Source organism: Ailuropoda melanoleuca, chromosome 5 (genome assembly GCF_002007445.2).
Source record: "Ailuropoda melanoleuca isolate Jingjing chromosome 5, ASM200744v2, whole genome shotgun sequence".
Taxonomy (NCBI): Eukaryota; Metazoa; Chordata; class Mammalia; order Carnivora; family Ursidae; genus Ailuropoda; species Ailuropoda melanoleuca.
In genome coordinates this window covers 26,624,271-26,642,952 of record NC_048222.1, presented here as the reverse complement: position 1 = coordinate 26,642,952, position 18,682 = coordinate 26,624,271, and the positions used below count along the sequence as shown (strand labels likewise).

The window sequence follows — 18,682 nt, the reverse complement described above, 5'->3', positions numbered from 1 at the left end:
CTGAGCCTCTGCATCGGGTTGGAAGAGAGAACGTTGAGGGGAACCAGAGTCATACCGATGTCCTCGTCCTTGGGAAGGACTGTGGAGTCATAGTGGTACCTGTCCCTCCCCCTCCTCCTCAGATCCCCCAGGAGAAGTGTGTAATGGGGACCGTCCTGTAGCCCCACTCATGCCGGGTGGGAGTGCACAGTTGTGAGGGTGTGTAAACCAGCACCTCATGCCTCCATGGCCCCAACACCCCATTTTCCCAATGTTTCCGTTGCTGGTTCCCATTCTCCATGAAGCTGTTACTCTGTCAGCATGTCTGTTTGCCCATCGTGGGACATTATGGTTTCACTTTTTTGGTGTGATGAAATGTGACTGAGCATTTGAAACAGGTGCAGTATCTTTTTTTTTCCCACATGTGCCCCAAAAGGCATGCGTCAGAATGTTCTAGGAGCAGAATGTTTGATTGCCCCCAATGGGAAACAACATACCTGCATAGGACAGGAAATACATACATAAATTTAGTGCATCCGCACAACAGAATAGCTGCAGCCCCGAAACAGCCTGGGCTGTGGCTACACCCCACCGCGTGCGTGAATCTCACGGACACGGCACCGACTGAAAGAAGCCACACATGCAAGAGTATGACTCTGTATGTGACGTGGACGATCAGGACTAACGCATGACGTCAGAAGTCAGAGCGGTTGCCTTCTGTGGTGACGTTGTGACGGGGAATCTCTGTGACGCTCAGCGCACCCGCATCGTGCTCTGGGGGCAGGACATGGAGCTGTGCACGTGTCAGATGTCACTGAGCTGTCCTCACAGGACCCGTCCTCTCGTGCACTTTAGTTTTTAAAATTTCTAATTGATGTATAGCTGCATTCTGTGTTCTGTTGTTTTTTTGGGGGGGTTTTGGTGTTGTTTTTTAACAGCACTCTGACCGTTTGCATCCACCACTGAGCGAGCAAAGCCCAATCCAGAACACGTGTTCCTGTCAAGGTCCATTTGTCACCCTTGGGGTCACCGGTACTACTCTGACATGCCAGGTGCGTTCAAGGATTTCCTGCCAGGGGTCGGCCTCCTAGCTATCTGTAGTGTTCGGTGGCAGCCAGAACAGTTCTTTTTGGTATTTTGGGCCGCAGAGGATGCAAGTGGACGATAGAGTTTCAGCCTTTCTCTGTGTTGCCACAGCCCCCATTGTCCCCTTATTTCACTGCCCTGGGCGGCTACCTCAAGAGAGGACACCAGGATACCCACTCATCCGTTCCAATCGACTTCCAAACTCGGAGGTGGTTCTTGTGATGGGCATCAACATGTCCCCCTTTCATGCACCCCTCAAACTCCCATAGTGAGCGAGGGCCCAGCCCCCATGTGGTTATTCCGGTAATAGACTGTGTTTCCATTGCCCTCCCACCCGACCATGTGGTCTGTCTGTCGGCCACTGACCATGAGCTGGTAAGTTCAAAACACAGGAGCTTTTCTCGTTGTTCAATTTTTTCCCTACTATGTATCAACCTAAACATTAAAACTACCCTATGACTGAAAGACAAAATAATCCTGAGCCTGATATAGGCTGTAATCTTGGATGATGTTGGAGAAACACTCTAAGGGAGAGGACAATGCCCAGAAGAATTCCATTAAAAGGTGGTAACAGTTAAAAAAATTTCACACACTTCTAAAAAACAATATGACACAATTAATAATAGCACGTCGCACATTGTCTTCTATAACCTTGATTTTAAAAACACAGAAGTGAAAAGCTCAGTGAGCTGATCTGCATGCAGTGATGGAACAGTTCTCCTGTACTAAAAGCTGAACTTTTAAAAAACCGGTATTGTAAGGCCTAATATAACGATTTCAATCAGCAGTGGCTTCCCTTTCAGCTGGACCCCTAATAAGTCTTCGAATTCCTCTCTTTCCTGCAGGACCTTCTGGTTTTGCAAAACTTCGCTTCTGTGCATGCTGCTTTCGGCTAATTCTTCATAGAGTGAGTCTGCTCTCAGCTCTTTCCCATTGCCTCTCTAGATCTTTCCAATGCCACCCATTCGTAGGGGCCTTTCTACAATGTCTAGCAGAGGGCTCTTGCAGCTGGAATGCAGCATCCGTTCTCTTTACTGCATGTGTATCCAGGCGCTAAAGAAATAAAAACTATGGGGGCGCCTGGGTGGCACAGCGGTTAAGCGTCTGCCTTCGGCTCAGGGCGTGATCCCGGCGTTGTGGGATCGAGCCCCACATCAGGCTCCTCCGCTATGAGCCTGCTTCTTCCTCTCCCACTCCCCCTGCCTGTGTTCCCTCTCTCGCTGGCTGTCTCTATCTCTGTCAAATAAATAAATAAAATCTTAAAAAAAAAAAAAAAGAAATAAAAACTATGGATTCCAAATGGTGTCCTTCACGGGAATGTTTATACAGTGTGTGTAGTGTGCTGAATCCTTGGGAATCCTCCTTGGCAAATCTTTTAGTTCTGTGTTTGTTGTGTTGTCTGAAATTGTAATTTCATTTTTCATATCTATTTCCAACTGCACAGAGTTGAGCTTCTGTTACTTAATTTTTCCAAAGCCTGAAAAGCCTCTCGAGGAGTAGGAAGTGCTACTCCTTGTAGTGTTTGATGCTTCGTGTCCACACCCACGTCAGTTTGTACCTCGTTAACTTTAATCTGCCGTAATTCTTCCTCAGCTGGAGTCAGCGGGGCAGGAGAAGCTGTGACTGCACGTGTTTTCATGTCCATGTAATGATGCATCTTCCCTTACTGTCCAAACACTTCATCTTCAATGTGCCGCCTCCGAACTCCTTTTTCAGAGTCGCTCTCGTTGCTGCACACAACATTATTTGACGAACACGAGAATGTTCTGGAGAGCAGACAATGACTATGCATTCGTATCCCTGGGCATTCTGAGAGTCTAACCTGAGTACTATCCAGCACGGTTGTCTGTCCTACAGGAGGGGTAAACCAAGGGAATCGCAGTCCTTACCCCAGCAATCTGAAGGCTGACTACAGGATCCAGTCCCAAGTTTCTCATTTTCAATAGAGAGTTCTAGAAGTCGGTATTTTCCTTTGCTTGCTCTGGCAAAGGCATCTTTAACACCTTCACTTGCGTGGACGTGGGTCTGAGGGGACACAGCGGCGGCCGTAGGCTCCCGGCTCCGGCGCTAAGTCTCTGCAGAGACGTTGTGGCCTGAGTGGCAGTTGTGTCATCCAGGTGCCGGGAGCAGCAGAGACAGCAGCTCCGACCAAGGGCCAGGCGTCCAGCATCAGAGGCGTCAGTGACATCTGCACCCTCCGCTGGAAATGTCCCCAGTTTGTTGTTCAGGGAGACACTGCTTTGGGCAATAGCCCCGGTGTCCTCCTGCACCTGTAAGTAAAATCCTTCCTTCTCCTATTCTTTGGCTTGCCTTTGTCTTTTGCCTTGAGCCCACCAAGAGGGGAACCCAGTTTGGGATAACACGATTCCCAGCCTCAGCTGGCATTTCCTTTTTTTTTTTTAATTTTTTAATGTATTTGTTTGAGAGAGAAGCCACAGGCAGGGGGAGCGCAGGCAGAGGGAGAGGGAGAAGCAGACTCCCCACGGAGCAGGGAGCTGGATGCGGGCTCCATCCCAGGACCCCGGGGTCATGATCCTGGGATCAGGACCTGAGCGAAAGGCAGAGGCTTTGCTGCCTGAGCCACTCAGGCGTCTCCAGCACGATGTGTGACAGACGTGGTGACAGCACACAGCCTTTTCACGTCACTGATCTTAGGAGGAAAACAAGCAGTCGTTCACCATTAAGTAAGATGTTAGCTCAAGGGTTTTCATAAATGCCTTTAATCAGATTGAGGAAATTCCCTCTGTTAATAGTCTGTTGAGTTTTTATCATGTAGTGTGTCCGATTTTGTCAAATGATTCTTGTGCATCTGTTGAGATAAGCACGTCGCTGTTGTTTTCTAGAATATTAATACGGTGCTTTACATTGATTGGTATGGATGTTAAACCAATCGTGCATTCCCGGAATAAATAAATTGCATTTAACTCTTTATATGTTGCTAGATTTGATTTGCTACGATTGTTGAAATCTTTTTGTGTTTGTGTATCTACATTCATAAGAGATATTGGTCTGTAGTTTCCTTGTCTTGTGATATCTTTGTCTGATTTTGGTATCTGAAGAATCCTAGCCTCGTCGAGTGAGTGGGATTCCCTCCTCTCCTTTTTGGAAGGGTTTGTATAGAATTGTTATTAGTTCTTTCAGCATTTGGTATAATTCACAAGGGAAGCCGTTGGGAACTGGGCTTTTATGTGGGACAGTTGCTGACAATTGACTATCTTCTACCTGGTTCTAGGTGTATGTAGATGGTCTATTTCTTCTTCAGTCAGCTTTAGTCGTTCGTGTCTTTCTGTGTTTTTGTGCATTTTATGCAAGTAAGTTAATTTTTTGGCATATAATTGTTCATCATAATCTCATAATTCTCTTTATTTTGTGTGGTCAGTCCTAACACCTCCTCTGTCATTGCTGATCCCAGTAATTTGGGTCATTTCTCTCACTTTCTTTTTAGTGAGTCTAGTTGAACATTCGTCAGTTTGGTTGATCTTTCGAAGGATCACATTTGATTTAATTTTCTACATTGTTATTTTTATTCTCTTTATTTCTTTAACTTCCACTGTAATCTTTACTTTTTCCTTCCTTTTGCTTGCTTTTGGTTTAGTTTGCTCCTCTTTCTTCTTTGACTCAATGTGGGAGTTTAGCTGATGGATTGGAGATGTTGCTTTTCCATATGGGCATTGACAGCTGTGTATTTCCCTCTCAGCACGGCTTTAGCAGGACCCCCTTGGTTTTGGTGTGCTCTGTCTTCATTCCTATTGATCTCAATGTATTTCCTGATTTCCATTTTGATGTCTTTGGTCCTTTGATTATGTAGAAGTGTGTTGTTTAATTCTGCATAGTTGTGAGTTCCCCTAATTTATTCCAGTTATTAATTTATTGATTTCTGGTGTCATGCCACTGTGAGAAGAGAACATATTTGTATTATTTTTACCCCTTTAAATCACTGAGTTTTTTTATGGTCTAGCATATGGCTTATCCTCAAGAGAGTTCCACGTGTATTTGAAATGGATGTATATTCTGTTCATAGCTGGAATGTTCTATAAATGTCAGGCTTACACTGTTGTTTTATAGTATGATTTAAGTCTTTATCTTTATTGATCTCTGCATAGCTGTCCTATCCATTATCGAAAGCGATCTATTGCAGTTGGACTACTATTGTCATATTGTCTATTTCTCTGTCAATTTCTGTCAGTTTTGCTTACATATATTTGGGTGTTCAGTTATTAGGTGAATATGTATTTAGAATCGTTTCATCTTTCTGATGACTTGACCATTTTATCATTATAAAATAATCCAGTTTATCTTACTAGCATTTTTAAAGTCCCTCTTGACTAATGAGTGTGTTCACACCAGCTTTCATATGGTTGTTTGCCTGAGATAACATTTCCATCCCTTTGATTTTAATCTATTTGTAATTGAGGTCAAGTGCGTCTGCTGCAGACAGCACAGGTGGATCTTGTTTTGTGTTCAGTCTAACAATCTGCACTTCGATGGACTTGTTGGAGCGACTTACTTGTAATGTTAATATTGACACTGTTGGATTTATGACACCATTTTACTTTTTGCTTTTTGTTTTCCATGCCTCGCGCATTTCTCTCTCTCTTTCTTTTTTAAAGATTTTATTTATTTAAGAGAGATGGCGGGGGAGAGAGAGAGATAGCATGCAGAAGCAGGGGAGCAGCAGAGGGATAGGGGGAGGGAGAAGCAGACTCCCAGCTGAGCAGGGAGCCAAACTTAGGGCTTGATCCCAGGACCCTGAGACCGTGACCTGAACAGAAGGCAGACGCTTAACCAGCTGAGCCACCCAGGCACCCCTCCACTCATTCTTCTTTTACTGATACTTCTTATTCAGTGAATAAACTGAAATATTTTCATTATTTAACTAATAATCGTTCTATTTTGTAGTTATTTTCTTGAGGTGCTTTTGCTTTTGCCATTTTTGTAACATTTTAAATTTTGTGATTTTTTTTCTTTATTCTGTAATATATATTCAAATAACATATGTTTATGTATTTATATCATATCCTGGTCATGTTATATTTTATCTTATGATTCCAATATTGAAGTTTCATGACCTTTTTACTACTCATTCTCTCTAAAGTTACTTAATCACAGTCTTTTTTCCATTTGAACTTAGCATTTCTTGCTACGAGTTGCTTTCCTTCTTTGTGCAATTATCTGTATAAATTTTTCTACACGTAGGTTAAATAGAGAATCTAGAGAAATTTCTTTCTTTCTTACAATTTTGGGTCATCACCAATCCAGGAGAAGTATAAACTAAACTAATGACACGAAGTTATTTTGCCCAATGGTGGATGGTAAAGCAAATTTGGACTAGAAATCACAGACGGATTAGACCATGTCTGCAAATTTTTGAAATAGTTGTTTGCTCACTTTTCCCGACTCAAAGACAAATGTCCTTGGAATGTCCTTGTACTTGAAGATAGAACGGATTTGAATAATGTCACCCTGTTCTGAGGATATGAATCTTAGGTTCCCAGGTGTTCAGGGAGGGGACGTTTCTCAGCTCCTCACATTTCGAAGCTCTGGGCATTATCTCCTCTCTGTGAAGCTCTTGAGCCTGAGAAGCCAAGCTATGATTTTCTAGATCTGAAAAATACTCTAAGGATCAGAACAACTATTCTCTCTGGCTTATGGCCCATATTCAAATTCTGGGCTAATTGATAATTCTCCTGTTTGTTCTCTTGCGCTTTTGGATGATTTTATGTTTTTTCTACCGTTTTTAGTTGGGAGAAGAGGTGGTCTTATTTTTATTTATTTTATTTAAATTCAATTAGCCAACATACACATCATTAGTCCATCAGTAGTTTCATCTGTAGAGTCAAATAATTCATCAGTTGCATTTAACACCCAGTGCTCATCACCGGACATGGAGAGGACGCAGCAGTAAACCTCAGTCTACTGTGTTACTGGACATGGAATCCTCATTAACTATGTTTCATTTCTGCTATTTATTAGGCACCAGAGTAGGGGCTAGAGTGTAAGCCACCTAATCCAATCACCTAAACCAATGGTGATTTGTGTCTTCTGTGAGCCAGCGCTGCTCTGTGAACTGTTACTCAGCCCACAAAAAGATACATAGAGAAATTGAAAGTGAGCATAAGCCAGAATGCTCTCCCTTCTCCTGTCTGAGACTGGTCGTCGCCAAGACAAACTGAGCATGTATATATCACGTCACTAGATCTGCTAAAACACTGAGATTCTCAGCTGTTGGGGACCAGAGTTAGAGTTGCACAGTGTCTACACTGGAATGGGATTTCAGACTTTCAAGGAGGCCACATAAAATCTGATAAAATATGGCTACTCGCCCCAGAAATATGTACATGTACAGAGAAACATAAAATGTCAGTGTATGTATGCGGATGATCTGAAGTGATACAGATCTGGGTTTTTAATCCCAGGATGAGACAAAGGCCGGGAGGAGACATGTTGTTCAATCACGTCATCAGCCAACAATGCAACTCCACTCATGTGTGAGTAGGAAGTGGAGTGGACAACCCTGGACCCGTAACAACCACCAAGGGAATAAGTTGAAAGAGGCCATTTCTGAGTCACTCCTTCATCCAAGCAGACCTGTGTGCCTCCAGTGTCCAGATCAAGTTCTAGTCTCAAATCACAGCTCCAAATACGGAAATTTGTCGTTCTTTTCCATTCCTGACCCCCAAAGTCCATTCCCAGAACTCGTACCTCTCTTCCCACATACAGGAAGTCCACACATCAACAATCTTGATGGGGGCAGAGACACCTCCATCCATAGACAGGAGAACCCACTTTGCCAAACAGTCTCACAGTTGGACATGACAGGAAGCATCAACAGTCACGTGACCACCTGCTGCACTCTGACTCAGGACAGGTGACAGACACACCGGGACAGGTCCGTGCACTGGGCACAGGTCGTCTGAGCGGTGTCACAGTAGTGTCATGCAGCTGTCAGGGGCAGCAGCGATCGCAGTCCCACCTCAGGGTCCCGTGTCCTGCCTCAGGGTGGTCAGCAACACACAGCAGCGTCGGAACCCAGTAGCAGGCCCTGACTGTATACGGGCCTCCATCTCAGGTCAATGTGGATTCTGTTCCTGGCTGTGTAGCCTCAAGCCTGTTTTGTGGCTTTCGTTGAAATAAAACAAGGCCCCACATACTCTCCCTCTTCTCTAAGTCTCTCTGTGACTGCAGGAACACATCACAAGGAGTCAGAAACCCATGTAGGAGGAGTTTCCAAGAGCAAGATTTCAGACATTTTCCCAGCTTTATAGAGATGTGATTGACATACACCATTGTGTAAGCTTAGGGGTACAACCGGCTGATCGATACATTTCTACACTGCAACATGGTATCAACCATAGCTTAGCTGACGCGGGCATCATGTCATACAGTTACCATTTCCTTATGTGTGGTGCAGACATTTAAGATCTACACTCTCAGTAACTCAGAGATTTTATGTTGAGCTGAAAACTTCCTCAGTCCGCCACCTGGCCATGCCCCATGGGAGAGAAAATATGTCTCGCAGCATGCAGTTTTCTTCCTACACCAAACTATTTAAAGATTGTATTTATTTATTTAGAGAGAAAGAGAGAAAGTGAGAGAGAAGGAGAGAGAGAGCATGCTTGACGGGGGCCGAGAGGGGTAGGAGAGGGAGGACATTTCAAGCAGACTGTGCACTGGGGGCAGAGCATGACTCTGGGTCTGATCTGATGACCCTAAGATCATGACCTGAGCTGAAACCAAGAGTGGGACACCCAGGCACCCCCTAAAAACAATTTAAACGTGTCTGTAAGCCTCCTTCCAACAATGAGGGCTCTCCTCAATGACTTCAGTGCTTCCCTATCTGGAGGAGCCCAGGATTGCCTGTGGCTTTGCTACCAAACACTCAGACCTCTCCCTACACCTAACATCTTAGAATGTAGGCCGTGGGCCCAGGAGTCACTTGTGTAACCAGCCCTACAGGAGGGGCTGATGCACGGCCACATGGGGATCCTGCTCTCTGTGCCTGCGACTCCATGTGGGATCTGAGACCAGCAGCAGCACCAGCCTCGTTATCAACCCAGACTCTCACGCTCTGCTCCAGCCTGTCTAGACCTTCACAGTCCAGGGAATTCCTGTGCGCACTGAAGGCTGGGCCTCCCTGGTCTACGTGCCTTCTAGACGCAGAACCAAACTGTGCAGTACGCTCTGGTGTGCGCTCTGATCAGCGTGCGTAGCCCTGAGGAGTCCAGGGTTCGCTCCTGTTCCTTTCCCTTCTGTTGTCCTCACCCCCTTGATGACCGCATCTCTGCTGGAGGCTCTAAACATCATATGTATGGTGTCAACTTCCAAATCTATTTCTCCCACCCAGATATGTCTCCTACCCTGCAGTCTGTATCCAACTGCCAACCTCACCGCATTTCCAGTACACATCGCAGACTCCACATGCCTACCCCAGATGCCTGTGATGCTGTTTTCCCCAGTGTCCTACTTCCAGAGTCTTCCCCATTTCCACAGAAGACACCCCACATTTCTACTTGCAGTCTTAAATCCTGGATGCCCTCCTGGATTCCTCCTTCTCAACACCCAGAATGAATCCTTTAGCAAATGCTGCCAAGTCCATCTGTAAATATCTCCAGCAGCCAATCACTTCCTGTATCTTCCCTCCTCACACCCCAGACGGACAGCCCACGCCCCCTCCTGGGACACTGCACTGGTTTCCTGCAGTTTCCTACTGGTCGCTGGCCCTGCAACTCTCCATTCCGCACAGCGGCAAACAGGTGCTGCTACAGAAAATCGATCCCAGCGATCTGTCCATTCTTGTAACTCCACGCCTCACTCAGAGAAAACTCAAAAGCCTTCTCATATGCTCAGGCCTCCATGACATGTCTGACATCGGGTCTCACCTCAGCTGCTCTCTGCTCCAGCCACAGTGGCCCCCGAACCCTTCCCTGAACACAGGACATGCTCCTGCCCTAGTGCGTGTGCACTGGAGCTTCCCCGCCTGGAAAGAGCTCCCCCCAGACCTCCTCTTACACAATTCCTACGTGTCCTTCAAACCTCTCAGAGGTCACCTTCTCAGTGAGGCTCCCCTCATCCCTGGAGTAAAGCAGCCATCATCCCCGTCCCAGCACAGGTGCTCTGGTCACCTTCCTCACAGCTCCTGCCAACTTCCAATTTAAACACATCCCTTATTTACTGTGCTTACACAATACACAGGTCACCTCGGAATGACACTGGTTTGCACGGTGCGCGTGCACCTATATGCACACTTTTTTACAATAACTGCTCTCCGTGCATTTTCTCTTCTTTGTGATTTCTTCCTTTTTTTAAAAAAGATTTTATTTATTTGACAGAGAGAGACATAGAAATTGACCTTAGACTCTGCTTCATAAGTCCATGAACTTGGATCGGAACAGCACTGGGATCACTGGAACTAAGGGCGGGAGAGAGAACAGAGCAGCAGGGAAGGTAGAAACTAAGTGAAGTTTAATAAGGATGAGAACCTCTCAGATTCCTCCTCTCTCTCTACCTCCAGAATCTAAAGGATAATCTAGAAAACAGCTCTAGAGGGAGGGGAACACATGGATGAATCTGGAAGTGCATCTCTCCATACCATAGAGACTCCTGTGTGCAGGGGCTGACCTAGGCCTGTGGAATGTAGCCCAATGGACACCTGCTGCTGTAACCGACGGGGTCACCCAGGGGAGAATGGATAAGAACTCGTACACAGAGCAAGAACAGGCCTGATGCTCTAGAGAAACAATGGGAAAAAAAAAAAGAGAAACCCAAAATGCAGGCTATGACCTGATCCAGGACTGGATGAGGCTGACCCAGTCACAGGAAGCTCTTGCTGCACAAGGTCCTGGTGACAGGTGACGTCCAAGTCACTGTGATCACAGGGCCTGGTCAGACAAGCTTCCACAGCAGGGGCACGGACACGGAGCAGAGAGATGACCCAGCTGAGGGGTGAGCACGTCACCCCCATGATGTACTGAGCACTGACTGGGCACAGAGCCCGTCCCTGCTCAGCTCCTCACAGCCTTCTCCTGCCCCACCCTCAAAACACTCAGCACAGCAAGCACAGGGATACTGGAAGGTTCCCAGTGCTTCCATTTATTTTGTGTCACAACTTTACAAGTCTCCTCTTTTATTATTTCATCAACCCCACATACCAAGAATTAGGAAACAAAAACTTTTATCTGGATTTCATTTTCCATAGATAAATAAGTCAGCACTCAGCCCAACAAGAAATAAACACAGGGATGGAGACGGTCCAGCCCCGCCTGGGCTGGAACAGGAGAGCACATCAGAGAAGAGAATGCAAATCAGCACAGGGAGGGATCATGGTGGGCAGGGTAGGCAAATCTCATGTCTTCACATTATGCTCACAGGAACACAGCCACATTCTGACACCTTTTCCAGGAAGAGAACTCAGGGGTTGTTGATGTCACCAAGTGGGAGTGTGAACACATCTTGCATCACTCAGTCCCCACGAGGCAGCTGGTCTCATACTGTGAAAAAAATATCATGTACACATTTAGGTCAGTCACAGAAGTGCGGACATTCTCAGGAGCCCCACTCATGCTCAGTGTCCCTAGTGCTCTAACCCCTCCCCCTTCAGGGTGTCCAGGGTCTCACCTTTAGGAACTGTAAGAGACACATCAGAGCCCTGGGCACTGTCATCGCCTAGGGGAGAACACACAGGACGTGGTCAGAGTCCACAGGAGAGGAGACTAAAGGAGGAGTATGGGGTGGGGAGCTCCCCATGGGGCCTTGTCTACACTACTGCAGGGTCTCAGGGATCATCCCCTCCATACTTACGTGCAGCGTGAGAGTAACTCGGTCCTTTTCCTCCTGTGGGAAGAAAATATCATGTCAGAGGCCTGGCACAGGGCTGGGCCATGAGATCCTAGGGGAAGCTCCTAGTCCTGGTCCTAAATGAAGTTTGCAGAATTGTGACTGAAGACCCAGGACAGAATCCGGAAAACAGGAAGAAAGAGGTGTGGGGTCACTGGGCCACCTGACTTGCTGGAAGTCTGTCCTCAGCAGGGACCTTCCTCTTTGTCCTGTGTCCCGTGACTGCTGGGAATCAGGTCCCCATCACCAGAATTACCAGGATGAAAATGTGTCCTGCATTTCCACAAGTGTTTGCTACACACGGAGTGTTAGTGATCAGCTCCAAAGTGCGCAAGGCCATGTGTGAGGACAGTACTTCCCAGTAACAAGGCAGGACAATCTCTACCTAGGAAACCCACCAGAGGGACAAGAAAACTCAGATTCCCGCACTCTGTTTCCTACCCGAGTGCCTCCTCCTCCGGATCACAGCTCCAATCCCCACAGTGACCGTAAGGAGAACCAGACCAGCGATGATACACGTGATGGGGACGGTGATGGTGGGCTGAGGAGGCGGCTCTGGAAAGGGAAGGCAAGGTGAGGGGCCCAGAGCTCTGGCAAAAGTCCCGACCCTGCTGAAATTCTCCAGAAGGCCTTCTGCTTCCCCTTAGAAGAGGCTCTACCCCAATCCCGTCCTTACCCCAACTCCGTGTGAGGGGCTCGGGCAGCCCCTCGTGCTGCACATGGCACGTGTATCTCTGCTCCTGTCCGGAAGGCACCACCACAGCCGCCCACTTCTGGAAGGTCCCATCTCCTGCTGGCCTGGTCTCCACAAGCTCCGTGTCCTGGGTCAGGTCCTCCCCATCCTGCTGCCAGGTCAGGGTGATCTCCGCAGGGTAGAAGCCCAGGGCCCAGCACCTCAGCGTGACCTTTTGGTCAGAGATGGGGTGACGGGTCACACGTGTGTCCGGGGTTTCTGAAGAAGAACGAAGATATCCACACTTTGGTTTACCTTTATGGGTCACTGAAACGGCTTCATGTGACCATCCTGACGTGGACAGGGCCCTTGGCTGGGATGGAAGAAGCACAAAACTCAGTCACCAACCTACCCTTTTGGATCTCCTAATCCTGGAAAATTCTAGAATCAGGGAGCGACCCCAGGGTAGGAGGCTGCAGGTCTAAGAGGGAGAGCATGCTAAGGGTCCTGACTGGGGTGGAAGGTGAAGGAGTCAGAAAACCCGGAGTCAGAACTCCAGTTATGTTCTCATTGGAGAACAAGGCCTTGAGAGGGACAGTCATGGTTCACAAGGTGGCTGCCAGGGTCAAAGGGAACCGCTGATGGGTTGTTCTAGGGACAGTCTCCACCTGCCTCCCAGAGAGGCTGGATTCCTCAACTGCCCTTTAGAGAAAAGCGGCCTCTGGGTGAGTCCCTCTCTCTTAGGAACAGGAACACCCAGGCGGTTCACAGTCCCCACCCGTGGGAGGGGCGGTGTTGTGACACCGAGTCCATTTTCCCTTCCTGGTGGGAAGCCAGCCCCAGCGGAGGGGAGATCGGGGAGGCCTGCGGCCCCTGGTACCTGCGCGCTGCAGCGTCTCCTTCCCGTTCTCCAGGTACCTGCGGAGCCACTCCACGCACTCTCCCTCCACGTAGTTCCTGTAACGCTCTGCCTCACCGGCCGCCTCCCACTTGCGCCGGGTGATCTGTGCCGCCGTGTCCGCCGCGGTCCAGGAGCGCAGGTCCTCGTTCAGGGCGATGTAATCCGCGCCATCGTAGGCTAACTGACTGTACCCGCGGAGGAGGCGGCCGTCCGGCCCCACGTCACAGCCGTGCATCCACTGGATGGTGTGAGAGCCTGGCCCCGCCCGACAGGAGGCGATTATCCAAACAGAAAGTAAAACCGCCCAAAAGTTCCCGCGGGTTCGTCGGGGGTCGGGGGTTCCCTCAGACTCGGGGTGTCGCTCGGACCCGGACACTCGGGGCGACCCGGCCCGTCGGTGGGGTGGGGGTGGTGACCGGGACCCGGGCCGCGTCGCTCACCGGCCTCGCTCTGGTTGTAGTAGCGGAGGGCGGTCTGCAAGTCCACTCGGAAAGCCTGTGCGTTGTCCTTGGCGATCCGCGTGTTCCGGTCCCAATACTCCGGCCCCTCCTGCTCAATCCACGGCGCCCGCGGCTCCATCCTCCGACTGGCAGAGTCGCTGTCGAACCGCACGAACTGCGTGTCGTCCACGTAGCCGACGGCGATGAAGCGGGGCTCCCCGCGGCCGGGCCGGGACACCGCGGTGTAGAAATACCTCATGGAGTGCGAGCCTGCGGGCGCGGAGGGGCTGAGGTCCCGCCCGACCCTTCTCCCGCCCCGGGGCCGGGGGCGCAGGTGCAAGCGGCCGGGAGGGCAGGGGGAGGGGGCACCGCGTTGGGGAGAGCAGGGCGGAGGCGGGGACGGACGGTGAAGCACAGGCCGGGGCGCGGCCGGGGGCGGCTGGGGGTCGGGAGCTGCGGAGAGGCGCCTTCCCCGGGGGTCCCGCGTCCCTGCCCGGCGGTCCCCTCGCTCCCCCCCCGCAGAGGCCCTTTCCTCCCGCCCCCGCACTCACCCGCCCAGGTCTCGGTCACGGCCAGGGCCCCCGACAGCAGCAGGACGAGAGTTCGGGTCATCACGACCTGCATATTCAGGGTCTGGGGAGACTCTGAGTCTCCGCTGAGCCCCTGGCGGGTGCGGAGATCTTATAACCCGAAAGCGTGGAGCCGCTGATTGGCTTCTCCAGAAACGCGACACCCAATGGGAGTGCGAAATGGGGCCGCGTCAGGAGTCTCCAGGCAGGAGGACCTGCCACAGGTTGTGAAAGGGAGAAGTGAAACCCAAGAGATGGGGACTCCCCAACATTGAGTTTCCCCGCCCCTGACACCGCCCTGGGTCTGAGACCCTGAGAGGCAGGCCCAGGGACCTGGGACTTTGCCCGGACCCCTCCCCTACCGCACAGCGTGCTCTTTGTCACACTGGCTCCCTGAGTCCTGGCCCAGGAGCTGGGTGAGTCACTGATTCTCAAACTTGGTCTCAGGGTATCTATACAGTCTCGCAGATTAGCGAGGATCCCAAGGATAATTTTGTGTCTGTGGGTTCTATCTATCAGTATTTACCATAGTAGGAATAAAACAGGTTTAAAAATTCGTTAGTTCATGTAGAATCATATTAATAACCCATGGCATGAAATCAGAAATATTGTTTTTATGAAAAATAACTATTTCCTAAATAAACAGCATAGTGAGAAGAGTGATGTTGTTGCGGTTTACATTTTTGCAAGTCTCTTTCTTGTCTGTCTGCTTAGAAGACCCCTGGATGTTCAGGTTTGCTTCTGCATTTATTGTGTTGTTTTGGTTGAAGTGTATGAAAAAATTTACAACCTTGCAGAGATATGAGAGAATAATATGTTTCATAACCTTCTCAGATAATTGTGAATATTCATCTTAAGTACTATATTCAGACTGCAGAAGCTGTACTTTCTCTAAGGTTATTGGCGAAGTGCAACCTGAAACAGTATCACTGACTGTGTCCTTCTCTGTTACGTTAAAATCCACAGGCCCATCTTGCACACTGAATGGGTCTTGTACTAATGCATGACTTTTTAAAAAGTAATGTGTTGTTTCACTAAGTGATATACATGTTCCAGTGTTGGTTAGACTGGAACTGAATTATCAAAAACTCAAATTTGTTTTAATATTACCTCGGATCCCAACAGAAAAGTTTGTCAGCAGTGAGAAGCTGTCAAGTTTATTGGTGCATTGCAAGTTCTCCAAAACTCTGATTTTCTCTTGAGAGCTGACATTTGATCAAGGCAACAAGTCCTCTTAGCTGTCATAGGTGAGTTGATTGTCATGAAAGGGTAGGTTCCTGTTCATTTTCCAGAAACTGTCTGCCAAATCTCGTAGTCTAAATATTCAAAGTGTCTGTGTCATTCATTTCTTCAGGAAAAATGGCATTGTGTTAAAAAAAGAAAAAAGACGGGGCGCCTGGGTGGCACAGCGGTTAAGCGTCTGCCTTCGGCTCAGGGCGTGATCCCGGCGTTGTGGGATCGAGCCCCACATCAGGCTCCTCCGCTATGAGCCTGCTTCTTCCTCTCCCACTCCCTCTGCTTGTGTTCCCTCTCTCGCTGGCTGTCTCTATCTCTGTCAAGTAAATAAATAAAATCTTAAAAAAAAAAAAAAAAGAAAGAAAGAAAAAAGAGGCCAGTTAATTTCACACAAATTATTTTCCTTGGGGCTTATGCCTGTAGCAGAGGTGCTGGAAAACCCCCGTCATCACATAAGACATGATAAAAGTGTGGATTTGAGAATAATTAATAAAGATAATAATTTTTAATACTTCGATCAGGATGTTTTAAAGTGTCACTGGTTTTATTTGTTCTGTTTTTGTTCTTGAGAAATTTTATTTGCACATAGGTAAAACATCCCTAGAAAAAGAATCTCAGGATTTTCCCTCGTGTGTGTTTTCATCTTGCTGCTTCATGGTCCGTGCTACCAGCTGCAGTTGTCAGGACAATGAAACCAAACTGGAAGGACGGGAGCAGAATTTCCTGCCAATTTTGGTAGATCTTTGAGTTGTACGTCAGACCTGGGGCTGCTCACTCCACGCGTGTTCAACCTGCCCCTGGGGTTCCCGACAATGTTCCCAGCTCTGTGATCAGCAGTGACTTCCCACCCGCCAATGTAACCAAGCTTCGTCCTCAGTTAGAAACGGGACGATGACTTTGGAGCATGGCCTAATAGGACCTGCCTTTTCCCTCTCTCTTAGGCATTGTTACTGCTCTTGAGAGCATCTCCCAAGATATTCGCGTGACCATATGGTGGCTTGGAGAGATGGCGGAAAGAGTGTTTTTGCTTTCTACGGGAGTAAGCAGTGGTGAAGAATAACAGCTATTGCAGTTTGCACCCATCACCTCCATTCTTGCTCAGTTTTACCTCCGTGCGAATGTCAACATGGTGAAAAGGCAAATAATGCCTAAGTAATGTTAGGAAAATAGATTTAACTTCATGGATTCTGTGAAAGGGCCTCAGGGATGTCAGGTGTTACAGGGACCACACTTTGAGAACGGCTGCTCTGACTATCCCTGGGAGAGTCTCCCAGCTGGTCCTGTGCTGGCCTCCTCTTCACTCAGCAGAATCCCTTTCCCTGAGCTGCACCTGCTGTCTCTGAAAACTCAGCTCTGACTCTAGCCCCTGAGTGCGTCTAGAAGAGAACTCACCTTCTGGAAATATGATGGCAGAGAGGGTCCCCAGGCTGGGAAGGGAGGCGGAGGGACAGGGATTTCCCTTTTGTAATTGGGAACAGTTTGTGCTGAAGGCACCAGACCGATGCATAAGCAATTTTGATTTTCTGAAACATCAGCCTCATATGTATTCACATCCCATACGGAATCCGATGTCGTCTTTAGGAGAAATCATGTTCGTCTTTTCCCTTGACATGTATCTAGTGCATCTGACTTGAGGCCCACAAGGCACACAGAGCGGTACCATCCAATACAACATTCTGTGCGGAGGGAATTGTTCTGTGCCTCCCCATCCAGTACGGTGGCCACGAGATGCATGTGGCTCTAGAGATGCGTGGGGCACGTGAAATGGGGCTGGTGAGCTGGGCAGCTGCATTTATAATTGTTTTAAATGAATAGGAATTTAAGTAGCCATACGTGCCTCGGAGCTACTATTCAGACAGTACGTATCTAGAACGCTCTTAGTTTTCAGGATTCTCCTCAAGGAAGATACTGTGTGACTCATAGGTGTATGTGTATTAAATTTATCTTCACATGGAAGTTATGAATTAGTCTGTGTGGGTCTGTGAAATATCCTTAACATACAGCATGAAAGTTTAATTACCATGCATTATAACAGCTGAAGTGTACAGACATTAACCGAAATATGACGTATCAATAGGTCCTAAGTGTTGAAAATGCCCATCCCTGGAGCTAATTATTGTCTCTATTACTTTGGGTGTCTTGGTGTTGGTTGCGTTCACCTGGTAAACATAAGGAGGCACATAAGTCTTCACTGAGTGCAGGTGGGAGGATATATTGACTATAACACGTACCTTGGAGGCTCTGTACAGCTTGTGAAAATCATAAAGCAGAAGATGGACATCTCAGATTCCACCAGCTTATTATCTTTTACCTCTTGCTCCTTTCCATACTTTTGCCCAAATTCAGACAATTCTCTATGTTTCCCTTCACCCTTGAAACCCTCTGCTCTTATTTCTACCCAGGGGAAAATATACATGAAATGTTTACAAGTGTGGGATGAACAATGTCTAAGCATGGCCCAGTGATGAAAACCCATAAAGAAAGACATGAAATTTCGGCATGTCAACCGCACACACACAAAGATACAAACACGTGTCATGATCAAACTGAAAGACACAAAAACAATTTTCACAGACTAAAAGGTCACATGCTTCAGTGCTCTTCATCCCAAGACTACCAGGCGCAGCTGTGGGCACTCAAGTTGGATCTATGACTTGTTGCAGTGAGAGAGAACACACCCCTTTGGGGGCTGGGGGGCATCTTAATATGAAGATGTTGGAACCTATAAGGTCATGGGCTTTGGATGGGTGTTTTAGAGAAGATTTGTGGAGCTGGGGCCCACTCCCGACTGCATGTTGTCAGGACATGTGGGCAATTCCATGGTTGAATCCCCTCTCTAGGCAGGGCCAGACCAGAGCGAGGATAGAGCAGCGACGCTCACACTGGCTGACACAGGAGATGTGTGTTATGTTGTGGGTTGCACAGTGCCTTGTTTTTGTCTGTAATGACACAGACTGATGTCATT

At 48.1% G+C, this 18,682-nt stretch overlaps 2 protein-coding genes, 1 long non-coding RNA gene and 1 pseudogene across 7 annotated transcripts in view; 2 read left to right on the top strand and 2 right to left on the bottom strand.

Moving 5' to 3' along the window:
* Nucleotides 1–18,682, top strand: part of LOC109488766 (saoe class I histocompatibility antigen, A alpha chain-like) — a 79,110-nt gene that overhangs the window by 21,981 nt on the left and 38,447 nt on the right. The window lies entirely within an intron of this gene.
* On the bottom strand, nucleotides 1,843–3,253 carry LOC105234360 (annotated as a pseudogene).
* AIME-128 (class I histocompatibility antigen, Aime-128) lies at nucleotides 11,129–14,622 on the bottom strand. The gene is made up of 8 exons (XM_034660459.1): nucleotides 14,464–14,622; nucleotides 13,913–14,182; nucleotides 13,452–13,727; nucleotides 12,575–12,850; nucleotides 12,340–12,453; nucleotides 11,863–11,895; nucleotides 11,680–11,727; nucleotides 11,129–11,552 (listed from the first exon to the last, which is right to left on the bottom strand). The coding sequence occupies exons 1-8, from the start codon at nucleotides 14,534–14,536 to the stop codon at nucleotides 11,548–11,550; spliced, it is 1,095 nt and encodes a 364-aa protein (XP_034516350.1). The 5' UTR covers nucleotides 14,537–14,622; the 3' UTR covers nucleotides 11,129–11,547.
* Nucleotides 14,662–17,677, top strand: LOC117802309. Of its 5 annotated transcripts, none has more exons than XR_004625434.1 (4): nucleotides 14,662–14,897; nucleotides 15,607–15,728; nucleotides 16,307–16,452; nucleotides 16,659–17,677. It is a non-coding gene; the product is annotated as an uncharacterized LOC117802309 (long non-coding RNA). The 5 variants fall into 5 exon arrangements; XR_004625432.1 differs by having other exon boundaries at nucleotides 16,307–16,573; XR_004625435.1 differs by lacking the exon at nucleotides 16,307–16,452.

Bases quoted from the DNA above. Each gene is read 5' to 3' on its own strand.
- AIME-128 (XM_034660459.1), bottom strand. From the start codon at position 14,536: ATGCAGGTCGTGATGACCCGAACTCTCGTCCTGCTGCTGTCGGGGGCC. The intron at 14,183-14,463 runs GTGAGTGCGGGG...CCGCGCCCGCAG, and splicing joins CGTGACCGAGACCTGGGCGG to GCTCGCACTCCATGAGGTAT. The intron at 12,454-12,574 runs GTAAGGACGGGA...TTCCCTTTCCAG, and splicing joins GCCCCTCACACGGAGTTGGG to AGCCGCCTCCTCAGCCCACC.